At 56.7% G+C, this 15,222-nt stretch overlaps 1 protein-coding gene across 3 annotated transcripts in view; it reads left to right on the top strand.

Moving 5' to 3' along the window:
• LOC308245571 (casein kinase I) overlaps positions 1 to 15,222 on the top strand; it is a 36,345-nt gene that overhangs the window by 13,059 nt on the left and 8,064 nt on the right. For all 3 annotated transcript variants that reach the window (XM_080663058.1, XM_080663057.1, XM_080663059.1), the window contains exons 2-6: positions 1,677 to 1,764; positions 11,695 to 11,805; positions 11,914 to 12,062; positions 13,533 to 13,761; positions 14,378 to 14,548. In XM_080663058.1, coding sequence (XP_080519184.1) covers positions 1,689 to 1,764; positions 11,695 to 11,805; positions 11,914 to 12,062; positions 13,533 to 13,761; positions 14,378 to 14,548 — 736 coding nt within the window. In that variant the 5' untranslated portion in view covers positions 1,677 to 1,688. The remainder of the gene's footprint in view (positions 1 to 1,676; positions 1,765 to 11,694; positions 11,806 to 11,913; positions 12,063 to 13,532; positions 13,762 to 14,377; positions 14,549 to 15,222) is intronic.

Genomic DNA, 15,222 nt, shown 5'->3' with positions numbered 1-15,222 from the left:
GGCCACTGGGGAAGGGCTGGTGGTGGCTCCCTGGGAGCCAGGTGCCGGCTGGATGTCTCCTGGGCAGGAGCTCTGGCACCTTGCCTCTGCCGGGGAGAGCGCACAGCCTGGCCATCTGTGGCCTAGTCTCTCCCTTCTCCCTTCCCGGGGCGTCTGGCTTTGGAGGAGGCTAGCACTTGGCCTGGGGAAGGGGCAGAACCTCTGTGCCTGGCACAGCTGCCGGCCCTGGCATGAATTAAGTCCTGTTTGTGGGGGTGGGAGGCCGCCAGGTGGGGAGGCAAGAACCCTGTGTTGGTGGTGAGTGAGGAGTCTGCTCTAACTTGCTGCTGTGGGCTGGGGTGGACAGGGCATGGCCTCCCTGGGCCTGCGTTCCCGGGCTGCAGACGATGCCCCCCCCCCTTTTTTTTAAGAGAGAGGAAGGGAGGGAGAGACGAGACAAACATTGATGTGAGAGAGAACTTGGAATGGAACCCACAACCTGGGCATGTGCCCTGACCGGGAATTGAACCAGCGACCTTTCAGTGTACTGGACGGTGCTCAACCAACTGACCACACCAGCCAGGCCGAAGGCCCCTCTTGATAGTCTTGTACGCTGGCCCTCTTGTAGACACAGCGAGATCTTAGGGGTCCCCTACTCCTCTCACAATTTCATAGTCTACCATTTCCTCTCCCCCCACAGCAGAAACCGCCTCCCAGCTGTGGGGTTTCCTCCTCCCCTGGCCAGGACCCCAAGCGCGCCAGGCCAGAGCAGGGGGAGTCCACCAGGGACCCTGATGTCCCACAGGCTTGGACACCCATGTAAGGACACAGGATGTAGACAAGCTGTTAATCAGTACCCCTCTCCCAGCTGCCCCCCTCCCCCACCTCCCATGGCACAGAAGCTCAGACTGGAGGCTAAAAACCTGGCTTTGGTCCCTTCACTTATTCAGTTGCCCTCTTAGAAGACCCTCCTGGGGGTCCCGGTCCGGAAGGAGTCCAGTCCCCAACAGTCCACCCAGAGAAATAGGCGCGGAGCGGCCTGTGTGGGAGGCTCCCGGTGCTGTGAGGTGGTGAGAAGGAGACCACGGAGGAAGGGGTCCCTCCTGCCAGGCACACTGTAGACTGGCAAGGTCTGGCCTCTGGGAATACCAGGCCAGCTGTGGAGGCCCAGCCTCTGGTTCTTGGCACTGGAAGCCTGGGGTGGGGATGGGGCCGGACAGCTGTGATTTCTGAGCCCTAGAGGGACCGAGGAGCTTAGGGACCCCTCTGTGTCTTCCCATCCCTGGAGGTTGGAACTTGCTGGTGGTTGCCATGGTAGCACCACCTGGACGATCAGCTCCTGCATCCCCCTTCCCCTTCACCCCCTTTGTCCTTGATTTTCCTTTAGGGTCTTGGCTCATGACTGGCCTGCCCCTGAGGGGCTCCATTTGGAGGGTCCCTGAATGAGGGTCCCCCAATGTTTGCTCCCAGGCCTTGTCTCCAATTCCACCTTTTGCCTGGCCCAGCTGACACCTCTGCTAAGCCTGCCTCAGCCATTGCCCACACCTGGAGGCTCTCGGGCCACCCGACACCTGGCTGTACTCAGGCCAAGCGAGGCCAGATCGCCTTCCTGGGTAGTGGGATGGAGAATGCCGGTCTCCCAGTTCCTGGGGCTTTGCCTGCTCCGCTGAGCCCCGTGTTTCTGCTTCCCTCCACAGTGAGAGCGAACCATGGAGCTCCGTGTGGGGAATAAGTACCGCCTGGGCCGGAAGATCGGGAGTGGGTCCTTCGGAGATATCTACCTGGGTAAGTGCCCCCGGCTCCAGTTCAGCGGCTCTGGAGCCCCCCGACAACTGTGGGGACGAGGAGGAGGAAAGATGCCAGGATTTGAGGCTCTGAAGTCGGCACTTGGTTCTGGGGCAGCGCGTTTTAGTCATTTGTCCCTAGGACCACTCCGGGTGGGGTTGGCAGCAGCAGGTTGGGGTGAGGCAGGCTGGGGCTCCTCACAGAGGCAGGGGGTTCCCGCTGCTGCAGGCTGGGCAGAGAAGGGTACGTTCAGCTCTGCTCCCAGCTGGGGGTGCCCTGGGCCTCTAGCTGGGCGTGGGAAAGCCCAGACTGGATGAGCACCCGTGCCTTGTCTCCTGGGAGTAGGATGTGATGGACAGAGAGGCCTGGGCTCCTGCTGGCTCCGGCGAGGCCCCTCCCTGGGGTCCGGCCTCTGGGAATTCAGCGCAGGCAGGCTTGGGGATGACGCATGCTCCCCACTAACCTCGGGGGGGGGGGGTCAGGGGTCGTAGCTTTTAGGCTCCCTCTCTCCGGATGTGCTTCCTGCTGGAGGTCTGAGTTTGCTCTCGTTTTGTTGTTTTAAACAAATCACTGACATCTGGCCCGGTCCTTGCCCAGGAGTAAAGAGGAGAGGCGCGTGCCTTCAAAAGCCGCTTCCCAGCCACCCGAGGGGCCCGGTCTGGAGTCGGGGCCCTCCTGGCGGCTGCTGTTTGCAGAGGAGGTGCTGTGTGGGTAACTGAACTGGAGCTGCTGGAGCACGCGGCCAGCGCCTGTGTCTCCTCACCCCGTCCGTGTCCTTGGGAAAGGAGGAGACCGGCCAGTCGGTGTGCTGGGCTCTTGGATTCAGAGCTGGGGTGAGGAGGTCCCTGCCTCTTGGGTATGAAGTCTGCTAACCAGGGAGCCACCCCTCCCTGTCAGAGGGGACGGCGAGGGGGAGTGCTCGCGGTCTCAGCGCATGCTTCGTGCTGAACAGTGCGATCTGTCACAGCAGTTCTAGCGATGGCACTGCGCTGTCCCCATTCCCACCTGGAGAAGCAGGAGCATCGTGGCTAAGTGGCCCCCACAGTGCCTCTATAACCACAGCTCCCACCTGAGGGACGGAGCGGGGAGACAGAACGTGGGAGGGAGACATCAGACAGCTCGGGTGCCAGGCCTGCTTTGTGCGGCTGCGCTGGGCTGGTGTCCCCGTCTAGAAAGTGTGTGTGATGCTGCCGCCTGGCTGACCAAGGGCTGTCGGGAGGCAGAAATGGCATGGCGCGTGGCACGGGAAAGCATCGTAAACTGAAGTGCCAGCCGGACGTCCGGTTCACTGCCGATCGCCTCGTAGCTCACCCTCCTCTAAGCACTGCTGGGCGCAGAGGGAAGGAAGGTGCAGTGCAGGGCGCAGTTGTTTGAAGGTTTTTCTCGGACGCCAAGCTCCTCCGGGCAGGAGGCATTGGTTTGTTCTACCCTCTGTCCCTAGAGCCCAGCATGTGGTTTGCCCAAAGTGGGTGTTTTGTGAAGCTTCTCGATGGATGGATGAGGAAGTGGCTGGCACGGGCGCAGGCATGGGAAGCGGCCTCACGTAGCCGGGGAGAAAGGAGTTGGGACTTGGGGGCAGGTCCAGGTTCAGGTCCCCAGTCTCCTCTTCATGTGTTGTGTGACTCGGATGTCACTTTCTCTCTCTGAGCCTCAGCATTCTCACCTGTGAAAGGGGGTACCCATACCCTTACTGTTTGTGAAATTGGGCTAGGTATAAAGGACCCTCTTACCAACCACGAGGCTCTGGAACCGCTGGCTTGAGGGCAAAGGGCACAGCGAGGCAGCTTTTGGCACAGACGCACACCTGCTCCTGGACAGCCCCGGTCCAGAGCCTTCTTTTTCTCAAAGGGAAACTGAGGCCCAGAGAGGGGGAAGGGCAGGCAGGGTCATTCAGAAAGCCAGCGCCCCTGGTCCACAGGCAGGACCAGCCTGGGGGCAGGACTTCCTGTTTATCTAGTAGTCATCTAGTTCATTTTATTTTTTTTTATTTTTTTTGTGTTTCATCTAGCTCATTTTAAACCCTAGGGCCACGTTTCCTCCTGCTGTACAGGCTGTGGAGTAAATCCTACCAGGGTTTGGGTGCTGGCATTTCTTTTACTAGCTGTGTGCCCTTGAGTAAGCAATGACCTCTGCCAGCCTTGGCTTTCCCATCTGTAAAATGGGCGTGAGGCCCCCAAAGCAGTGAGAAGTAATGAGCTAGATCACAGCGTGCGGAACACCTGCACCTGCTCGGCCCAGCAGCAGTGCTTTTTCATGTGTCCCCCAACCCTCGCTCTTAGTTGGAATTTGCTACTGTCCTTTTGGGTCGTCTTGGGCCAAGGGGGAGGGAGGGAGCCCCTTCTCCCTGGCTGTGCAGTCTTCGCTGGGTACATGGGGGCCCCAGTCTGACACTGTGTCCTACCACCTCCTTCCTGGGCCCCTGTCTTGCTGGCACGAGAACAGTGGTGATTGTAGGGCCTCCCCGGCTGGCCTTGCTGGCTCCCTTTGTTCAAAGCTCTGGCCACACTCTTGCCGCCAAGGCCAGTGCCAGGGCCTGACTCCAGATGGCCTCTGCAGGTGGGGCTGGGCGCGGCCTCCAGGCCCTGCTTCCCAGGATCCCCCGAAGGCGAACGGACACATTGTGGATGGATGCACACATTGTGGATGCGGCTGCGAGGCCCCCAGCCTCTCCTCGGTTCGGTCCGTTTCCCCCACGCCCGGCAACATCATAGGGGGACAGTGGGAGAATGGGGCCGGCTTTGTTAGGGCCTCAAGTTGGCTCATGGGGTCCAGAGCTGGCCAAGCCCGTGCCCACTCTGCCAACCACTGGCCATGAGCCCTTGGGAGCGTGACATCTTTTAGTCTCTGGCCCTCGGTTCTAAGTGGGGAGGGCATGGTGCTCCACCAGGTGGTTATGGAGGGTCCGTCGCTCTCCGCCTCTGGTCCAGTCAGCTCCTGATTGTGTCTGTGTGGGTGTCCGAGCAGGCCCCAGTGTGAGGCCAGCCCTCCCAGCTAGAACTTCCCAGACCCTCTAGCGCTGGCCAGGGCCAAGCCCTTCTCTGTGACCAAGTTTGTTTTCCAGACCAGACTGTCCCCACAGAGGCCCCCGTTTCTAGCTGGCGGCACCTGTCGCCCCTCCCCAGCACCTTTTACTCGGCCACAGTTAGCCTCGGCTCCTCCCACAGATGAGCTGAGCTGCAGGCAGGCCTGCCTTGCTGGTCCAGGGCCCGGTATGTGTCTGTTGCGTGAATGAATGTGGTGCTAGGGAATTGGAATAGAGAACAAAGCAGGGGCTTTGGGGCTCAGTTTCATTGATTTCAGAGAGGGAGAGGGAGAGAGGGAGAGGGAGAGGGAGAGAAACATCAGCGATGAGAATCTTCAATCAGCTTCCTCCTATACACCCCCCTGAGTATCAAGCCTGCCACCTGGGCATGTGCCCTGACCGGGAATCCACCCATGACCTCCTGGTTCACAGATCAACGCTCAGCCACTGAGCCACACCAGCCAGGCGTGGGGCTTAGTTTCAAATCCTGGCTCTGTTGCGACCAGTTCTGTGTGACCTCAGGCCAGTTAGTTAACCTCTCTGAGCCTCAGCTCAGCAGTGGAGAGAATTAAAGGAGACGGAGAAAACATTGGCAGCGTCCAGATAGAACATGGAGGCAGCACACGGGTCCAGGGGTGGGACCCTGGGGGAAGCAGCTGGGACAGGTTCCCAGCACTTGGTGGGGTCGGAAGGTTGCCTAACATTTGGGCCCCGTCCCAGAGAAGTTGTGTGGTGTTTAGTCATTGACCTTTGGCATCTGTTTCTGCAAGCAGTGGTGCTTGCAGGATGCTGCAAGAGTTCAGAGGCATAAAGGGCTCCTCCGCTCCACCTCCCCACCTCGGGGCGGGCACTCTCCCCAGCACCTCTCCTCCCTGCTGGAGGCCCTGCCCCCGCCTGGGTGGGGCCACTGTCAGCTCTCTCTGGACAAGGGCAGCAGCCTTGGGTCCCTCCGGTCCTCCCCAGTCCTCACACTTGTAGGTCTCAATGAGGTTGAGAAGGGGATTTGTCCCCTGGGGGGACATTTTGAATGTTGTTTCTCAAGGAAGGGGGAACTACTGTCCCTGGTGGGTAGAGGCCAGGGATGCTGCTGGACACCCTCCAGTGCTCAGGGCAAAGGCTGTCAGTAGCTCAGAGGCCGAGAGACCCTGTGAGCAGCCATCTGTACTGGGCTCCTGGAGTCTCAGGCTCATGGCCAGGGTCTATGCTGGGCACTGAGACCTGATCTCTGCCCTGCTCTCCTCGTTCATTGTCATCCTCAGCTACAGTTCAGGGTTCTGCACCCCCTCCTGTCGGGCCTTTGCACGTGCCGTGGTCGCTGTCCAGCAGAGCCCTGACCAGGCATCGGGACCCCTGCAGCCTTCTGTCCAGGGACGCTCTCCTTTCCCCACCGAATGCCTGTCCCCTCTTTCTTTCCTTCCATGTCCCACACATGGTCAGGGCATCTCAGGCCCATCTCTGGAGCCCAGAGGTTGGTACTGGTCACCAAACCCCATGTTCCTCGAGCACTTTACAGTGTGCCAGGCACGCAGCTAAGCCTGCTGGCACCTCAAAAGCCATAATGAGCTAGGTACTGCCATCCCTAGTTTACAGCTGGGGTGCCTGGGGCGCAGAGGGGTAAAGCGATGTGCCAGGGTCCCCTCGTTAGGAGGTGGCAGAATCAGGATTTGGGCTTGGAGCCCGCACTGTTTTTGTTGTTAATCCTCACCTGAGAGTATTCTTTCCATTAATTTTTTTTAGAGAGAGTGGAAGGGAGGGAGAGAGACAGAGAGAGAAACATCCACGTGAGAGAAACACATCTTTTGGTTGCCTTCCGCAAGGGTCCAGGGCCCAGGGCCCAGGGATCAAGCCTGCAACCAAGGTACGTGCCCTTGACCATCATTGAACCTGCTACCCTTCAACCCAGGGCCGACACTCTAACCACTGAGCCGAACCGGCTAGCGCTGGAGCCCACACACTTAACTGCTGTGCTCTCCTGTTCTTGCGCGGGCGGGGAGAGGGCCTGGCCAGCCTGGTGGACGGCACCGAGCCCAGCTCCCCTCCCTGCCACATCCTCACGATCCCCGGAAACGGGTGCGGCTGCCCCAGCGGTGAAGGTTGATGTGTCCAAAGCACTTTATGGTTTGCAAGGCACTTTCTCTCCCATGGCTCATGGACTTAGTAATCCGTTTATTTTTTTCATTCTGATTTCATTTTATGTGGCTCAAAAATCAAAACACACAAACCCAAAAGCCAAGACACAAAAACACGCGCCGTGAAGGAAGCCAGTCACAAAAGGCCACATGTTGTATGATTCCATTTCTGAGAAATGTCCAGAAGAGGCCCGTCCCTGGAGACTGGGAGGTAATTAGAGGTTGCCTAGAGCTGGGGGGGAGAGGGGGATGCAGAGTGACTACTCAGGGGTGAGAGTGTTTTGGGGATGATGAAATTGTTCTAAAATTGACTGTGGGGTTGGTTTTGCACAATCTTGTGAACCTCCTAAAAACCACTGAATTGTCCACTTCCAAGGAGTAATTGTATAGTATGTGAGTTACATCCTCACAGAGGTGCAGGAAAAAATGATAGCGGGCAGCATAGTATCCAGTGCAGTGTCTTCCCTGGCGCTCATGTTTTTTTCAGTGTTTCTTTATATAGATACAACCAAACATAGACACATATTATTTCCTTGCTTTTTTTTTTTTTGTACTGAAAAGAGAGCATAGGATACATAGTGTTCTGTACTTTGCTTTTTCACTTCCTGTATCTTTGAGCTCTTTCTGCTTCTGCACAGAGAGAGCTTCCTCATTCTTTCTCCACGGCAGTCCGTGTGGTGGACGGCCATTCTTTACATAACCGGGCCCCAAGTGATGGGCATTTCAGTTGTTTGCTATTACACACGGCCTGCAGTGGGCAGCCTGGTCCGGGCCTCGTATTGCACCGGGCAAGGGTGACCCGTAATCTCCAAAGTGGGAGCTGGGTGGTGGCAGATCGCCCCCTGCAGGGATCTGCGGTTCGCCTGGACCCCCTGGGGGGTGCCCACTGCCCCACAGCCTCACAGCAGGCATCCCGTCGTCTCCTGGTGGGGCTTTTGCCAATTGTAGGTGGAAAATGGTCTTAGGAGCACTTTCACTTGTGTTTTTCTTACAAGGAGGTAGATAGGACATCTTTTCCTGTGAGGAAGCCATTTTCACGTGAATGATTTCTTTCTTTGTGGAGTGTCTGTTCCAGTCCTTTACCCTATTTGCTACCGAGTCTTTGCTCTTTTCCCTGCTGATCTCTCAGAGCTGGTTATACTACACTAGAGGCCCAATGCACAAAAATTTGTGCGAGAGTAGGCCTTCCTTCCCCTGGCTGCCAGCTTCCCCTGGCACCCGGGACTGGGCTGCTTCCCTTGGGCCGCCCGCAGGCACCCGGGACCCGGGCTGGCTTCCCTCCAGCTCCGGCTTCGTCAAAGTCAGGTCTAATTAGCATATTACCCTTATATTATTATAGATTAGCCACATAATGTTAGCTTTTTGCCGCTGAGAAGGGTTGCGAGTGTGTGTTTCTTAGGACTTTGTTTCTGGTATTTTTGCCATGGAGAAGGGATTCCTTTTTTGGAGGTGAGGAAGCCATTTTTTTTTTCTTCTTTTTAATGGCTTCCGGATTTTAAGTCAGGGATAAAAGGCCTTGCCTACCCCCACATTAAAAGACAATTCTCCTGCCCTGGCTGGGAGGCTTCATTGGTTGAGCGTTGTCCTATGCACCAAAAGGTTGCAGGTTGGATTCCTGGTCCAGGGATCCACCGAGGTTATGAATTCTATCTCTTGTCGGGGCGTGTATGGGGGGCAACCGATTGATGTTTCTCACATTGATGTTTATCTCTCTCCAAAAAAATCAATAAAAACATAGCCTCAGGTGAGGTTTAAAAAAAGAAGGCACTTCCCCCTTCTAACATTTCTCTCCCCCACTCCCCCCCCCCCGCATTGTTTTATTTTTTTAAATTTTGAGTAAATACAAAAGAATACGTGTACAATATGTGCATGGTGTCAGGCACCCTTCCTACCACCCAGTTGGAGGAGGACCTGCCTGTCCCCTTGTGAAGACCCCTGGCACCCCTTCCACCCTGTCCTCGCTCTCCCCTCACAGAGGTAACTGCTGTTGACATTTTAAAAAATATTTTTTAATTGATTTCAGAGAGGAAGGGAGAGAGAGAGAGAGAGAGATACAAACGGTAGTGATGAGAGAGAATCATTAATCGGCTGCCTCCTGCACGCCCCACACTAGGGATCGAGCCCGCAACCTGGGCACGTGCCCCGACCAGGAATTGAACCATGGTTTCCTGGTTTGTAGGTTGATGCTCAGTTGGTGTTGCGTTTTTTTGAAATTGAGACAAATAAAATGTGCTTGCCTTCTTGTCTCTCCCTTCCTCCTTTTAAAAAATAATTGAGGTGAAGTTCACATGACATAAAAGTAACCTTTAAAAAAAATCCTGCCCTAACTGGTTTGGCTCAGTGGATAGAGCGTCGGCCTGCGGACTCAAGAGTCCCAGGTTCGATTCCGGTCAAGGGCATGTACCTTGGTTGCGGGCACATACCCGGTGGGGAGTGTGCAGGAGGCAGCTGATCGATGTTTTTCTCTCATCGATGTTTCTAACTCTCTATCCCTCTCCCTTCCTCTCTGTAAAAAAAAAAAAATCAAAATATATTTAAAAAAAAAATCTCCCAGGAGGATATGTTTATTGATGAGAGAGAGAAACATTGATGTAAGAGAGAAGCATCTATTGGTTGCCTCCCATGTGCACCCTGACCTGACGGACTGGGTGTGGAACCTGCAACCTTTTGGTGTATGGGGAGGAGGCTCCAACCAACTGAGTCAGCCTAGAGCCAAAGTAACCATTTTTAAAGCACACAGTTCAGTGGCAATTGATATGATACATTCCCAGGGTTGTGCAACCTGGTTCTGATACGTTTGTGTCACCCCAAAAGGAACCCCTGTGCCCATTAAACAGGTGTACTCCCTATGTCCCCTCCCCCGCCCCCTGGTATCCACCAATCCACTTTCTTTCTCCAGGGACGTACCTATTCCGGATATTTCGTATAATGGAACCTTACAGTATTGTGTCCTTTTGTGTCTGGCTTACTCACTTAACATGTTTTTAAGTTCATTGATGTTGTGGCATGTGCCCATACGGCATTCCCTTTTATGGCTGAGTGATAGTCCGCTGCATGTATAGACACACGTTTTCTATCCGCACGTCCGTCCATGGCCGCTTGGGTTGTGCGCGCCTTTGGCACTGTGAATGGAGCCTCCTTGCTCTCTGGTACCCAGTGCTAAGATGCCTGCAGCGCCATCTCCTTGCCCCCGCCCGTGGCGTTCCTCTGGGTGAATGCATCACCGGTTAGCCCTTCTCCAGCTGGTGGGCATTTGGGTCGTCACTGCTGTGTTCATTCTTGTCACGTCCTCCTGGCGCTCATGTTTCTGAGGAGCATGCACTTGGGAGTTGGCTTGCTTGGTCACTTTACTAGATAAACGCCAACCTGGTTCCAAAGTGGCTGGGACAACTTACACCCCACCTTTTATTTTTTATTTTTTAAAATATATTTCTTGATTGATTTCAGAGAGGAAGGGAGAAGGAAAGAGAGAAACATCAATGATGAGAGAGAATCATTGATCGGCTGCCTCCTGCACGCCCCCTACTGGGGATCAAGCCCGCAACCCAGGCATGTGCCCTTGGCTGGAATCGAACCTGGGACCCTTTAGTCCACAGGCTGACACTCTATCCACTGAGCCAAGCCGGCTAGGGCTACACCCCACCTTTTAAAAATTTATGTATGTAGGTATTTATTTATCGTCATTCTAGGATATGCTTTTTTTTTTTAATTAAGTCTTTACTGTTGAAAATATTACACGTCCCCCTTTTTCCTGATTGACCCCTTCTAGCCTGCTTTTATGTATATTTATTGATTTCAGAGAGGAAGGGAGAGGGAGAAAGATGGAAACATCAATGATGAGAGAGAATCATTGATTGGCTGCCTCCTGCACGCCCCCTGCTGGGGGTTGAACCCAAAGCCTGGGCATGTGCCCTTGACCGGAATTGAACCGTGACCTCCTGGTTCATAGGTTGACACTCAACCCCTGAGCACACCGCCTGGGCCAGCCCACCTTTTATTTATTTATTTATTTTAATAGAAACTTCTGGTTCACTGGGGCTTCCTCCTGGAGTGTGCCGTGAGCTGGGGCGACTTTGTCACGTGGCTAGCCAGGCGTGCCAGGATGTTTATTGCACAGCCCCATCCTTTCCCCTGCTTTGGGGTGCCAGCCTGACCCTCCGGAATTCTCCCAGTGGCCGCGCCCTGTAGCCTTTCTGCTTTGTCTGTTTGTGTGCTGACACCACACTGTGTGTGTTAGAGCAGCTCTGGTCCCAACTGGCCCGACAAGGAGACTGGCTGCCTCTCAGCCCAGCCCCCAGCCCTTCCACACGCACATGGCCCACCCATTATCACAGCTGGGGAGATGGAGCCTAGCCCACCCCGTTCTCTCCTCCACCTCCTGATACCCCACTGGCCTCATCTCTCCAGCTCAGTGGCCCCCACCCTCCAGGATAAGGTTCCCCTCACGTGGTCTGTGAGCCTTTTGTAGCCCCGCCTGTCCCCCCTTAAATCGGGACTCCTTGCTGCTCGGCCTGTGGTTCTCTGAATCGGCCCTCTTCCCCACCCCTTCCCCTTGCGTGGCTGTAGTTATGCTCTCCTCCCCCCCAAGCTGGCTCGGGTGCCCCCCTGTGCCCACAGCTCCCTCTGCTTCCCTCCCTCGGTTACAGTGCTGAGCCCTCTGCCACCCCAAGAGCACTGAGCCAGCCGCTCAGGCACAGGCACAGGCACAGTTGGTGCTGGTGTAGAGCTGCCCGCCCAGCCGAGGGGGACCCTGACCCTTGCCTCCCACACCCCTGGCAGGTGCCAACATCGCTTCTGGTGAAGAAGTTGCCATCAAGCTCGAATGTGTGAAAACGAAGCACCCCCAGCTGCACATCGAGAGCAAGTTTTACAAGATGATGCAGGGAGGAGGTGAGGGCCGGGCCGGCCGGGAGGGAGGGCGGGGAGGGCTGGGTGGCTGGAGGCTGGTCTGGGGCCAGGAAGGACCTCCCCTGAGAGCCCCACTTCCTGGCCCCCCAGTGGGAATCCCGTCCATCAAGTGGTGTGGGGCCGAGGGCGACTACAACGTGATGGTCATGGAGCTGCTGGGGCCCAGCCTGGAGGACCTCTTCAACTTCTGCTCCCGCAAGTTCAGCCTCAAGACGGTGCTGCTCCTGGCCGACCAGATGGTGAGTCCGTCGCCCAGCCGGCCGGGGAGCCGTGGGCCCCGCCAGACGCGCTCTTTCCCTTCCAAGCTCTGCTTCCCTGTCGTGCCAGTGGTCACAGGGTGCCAGCCGGAGGATACCGGAGCAGGAGGCAGAAACGGGGACATGGCGCAGGCCTGGTTCCTTAACCATTGGCTGTAAAATGGGGAGGTGGTGTCTAATGCAGATGCCCGGGCTCAGCTTCAGACCTGCTGTGTTGGGCTCCAGGGTGGGGCCTGGGACTCTGCCTGCAGCTGATATACAGCTGTGATCTCCTAGGTCCTGTCCCAGTGAGGTGACTGCAGGTGAGCTAAGCCTCTCCAAGCTCAGTCACCTCAGGTGAGAATCTCCCCTCTGCTGGGTTGTCATGGGGTCAAGCGGGATGCTGCACAGTGCCAGGACCAGAGGGGGCGCCCACCGCCCAGCATCCTTAGTTCCTAAAGCCCTTTATAAACTCAAGGGGGAAAACCCTTTTCAAAATATAAAATACCCCGGCTGGTGTGGCTCAGTGGTTGAGCGTCACCTATGAACCAGGAGGTCACAGTTTGATTCCTGGTCAGGGCACATGCCCGGGTTGTGGGCTCGATCCCCAGGGTGGGGCATGTAGGAGGCAGCCGATCGGTGATTCTCTCTCACCATTGATGTTCCTATCTCTCTCTCCCTCTCCCTTCCTCTCTGAAATCAATAAAAACACATAAAAATATTACCTGCGATTTTCGGCTAAATGTGTGTGTGCTGAGGAAGGCGGTCAGTCTCTTAGGATATGAGAGTCAGAGGTTTAGGAAATAATTGGTGACGCCAAGGAGGCCTTTGATTTACAGAAGGCCGAGGCCCTGGCAGGGACTGGCCTGCCAGAGGACATATCGTGTGCATATGTCATGTTAATTCAGGGTTTTATGTTTTTTTTAAAAAAAATAATAAATTGTTTAAAGAAGGGCCTGTGTGTCCACCTGACTTTGGTGTACTTGGGAGGCCAGGGGACGGGTCCTGTCCTTTGAGCGTCATCTCTGTCGCCCTTGCCAAGTTCAGGCTTTACTGGAGCTCCCTCGCCCCCCTCCCCTTCAACCTGTCGCCAGAACAGCCTTCCAGACGCCTCTGACTCCGGCTCCGGGTCCGAGGAGGGCGCAGAGCCAGGCAGGAGAGGTTTCCGTGGGCTTGGATGCCTCCAGGTCTTGCCTTTAGCTTTCCTGCTGCCTTGCTCTCTTCTCAGACTCACAGCAAACTTTCCTCCTTCAGAGCCGCTTTGCAATGGCACTTCCCCCGGGAAGCCCTCCCTGACCTGCTTCTTGAAATCATCTTACAAGCACCTTTTTCCCTCGCCCAGGGCAAGGGCCATGTATGTTTTTTCCATCTTGGCAGCCCCCACCCTCGGCCTGGGCTTGGCCCACAGCACGTGGTGAAGGCCTTTCTGTGGAGTGTTTGCTGAGTGACGTGCTGTCCCCTCTCGTCCCCCAGATCAGCCGCATTGAGTACATCCACTCCAAGAACTTCATCCACCGGGACGTCAAGCCTGACAACTTCCTCATGGGGCTGGGGAAGAAGGGCAACCTGGTGTACATCATCGATTTCGGCCTGGCCAAGAAGTACAGGGATGCCCGCACCCACCAGCACATCCCCTACAGGGAAAACAAGAACTTAACCGGCACTGCCCGCTACGCCTCCATCAACACCCACCTGGGCATCGGTGAGTGATCAGGGCCAGGGGCAACGTGCACCAGCGTGCACCCAGAAGCTGCTGGCCAAGATCCCCCGACTCCCACAAAGTCAGGCCCTCCCCTTTCAGAGAAGAGCTGCGGCACCCCCAGCAGGTTCTCCTGCCCGACTTCATCCCCAGCTTTTATAGGCTGGGAAACGAGACTCACGCGGTGACACGGGTTGCTTAAGGTTGTTGGCTCAGCACGTGCCAAAGCCGGATTTGACCCTGATGCCACAGCTTGTGCCCTGTCCACAAGGCGGGCCAGGCAGGGAGGCCCCAGCTGTCGAGGGAATGGATGCCTGCCCTAGAAAAACTAGCGCGCCCCCCCCACCCCCACCTCTACCACCCAAGAAAAGTAGGCGCAGGCTGAGTTGAGAAGGCTCAGCATCAGGTTCCTCCTCTGTAGGAGGAGTCAGAGATGGCCTGTTTGTCACAGGGTTGCAGCAAGCTGGGGCAGGGGGCGGGGCACGGGGTGCACAGGGCGGGCTGTTCCCCCTCAGCCACGGAGCATGTCCTGGCCCCGGCGACCAGGAGCCGAGGACATGTCAGGTGCACACGTGGTAATGTGTCGGTGCTCCCTGCCCTTACCTGCCCCTCTGTGCAGAACAAAGCCGCCGGGATGACCTGGAGAGCCTGGGCTACGTGCTCATGTACTTCAACCTGGGCTCCCTGCCCTGGCAGGGCCTCAAGGCAGCCACCAAGCGCCAGAAGTACGAGCGGATCAGCGAGAAGAAGATGTCCACACCCATCGAGGTCCTCTGCAAAGGCTACCCCTGTGAGTAGCCCGGGGGACCCCTGAGGCCCTTGCAAGGGGGAGATGAGGCCGCAGAGTCCTGTCTGGGGTGCTGTTGCCCCGGCACCAGAACATGAACCACGAACTCTGTCACGGCTCCGGCACGACGGGAGGCCTGGCTGTGAGGCACTCAGCACCCCCCGACCGAGCTCCTGCCTCACCTCCCAGGGCCTGAGCATCAGGGAAAAGGAGTCCTTCCTCCTCCCGAGTCTCCTTCCCTCCCTCCCCGAACTCTCCACGCCTGATGCTTTGGTCGCCAAATGTGTGCGGTTCTTCCCCCACCACGCAGTTCTCTGGGACCCCAGCCGGGTGTCCTACCATTTACCTCGATCCTGACACTGTCTCCCTGGAGGTAGGGTCAGACCCCACAGGCCGAGGGCTCAGTCCCATAACTGTTGCCACCAACTGATGCCCCCGGCCACTCCCCCTGTGCTTCCCACCCACACTCAGGGTCCCGCGACTCCCTCCCCGAGTCTGATTAACATGCTAGCGCGGCTCACAGACCTCAGGGAGACACACTTAGCAGTTTATGGAAGGGTGTGATGAAGGACGCGGGTGGACGGGCAGGTGAAGAGAGACACAGGGCGAGACCTGGGAGGGTCCCGGGTGCAGGAGCTTCCCTCCCCGTGGCGTTGGGGCGTGGCACCCACTGGAAG

Source organism: Plecotus auritus (assembly GCF_963455305.1).
Source record: "Plecotus auritus genome assembly, chromosome: 3".
NCBI lineage: Eukaryota > Metazoa > Chordata > Mammalia > Chiroptera > Vespertilionidae > Plecotus > Plecotus auritus.
The sequence above is the reverse complement of the archived record's forward strand: the minus strand, read 5'-3'. Positions and strand labels throughout refer to the sequence as shown.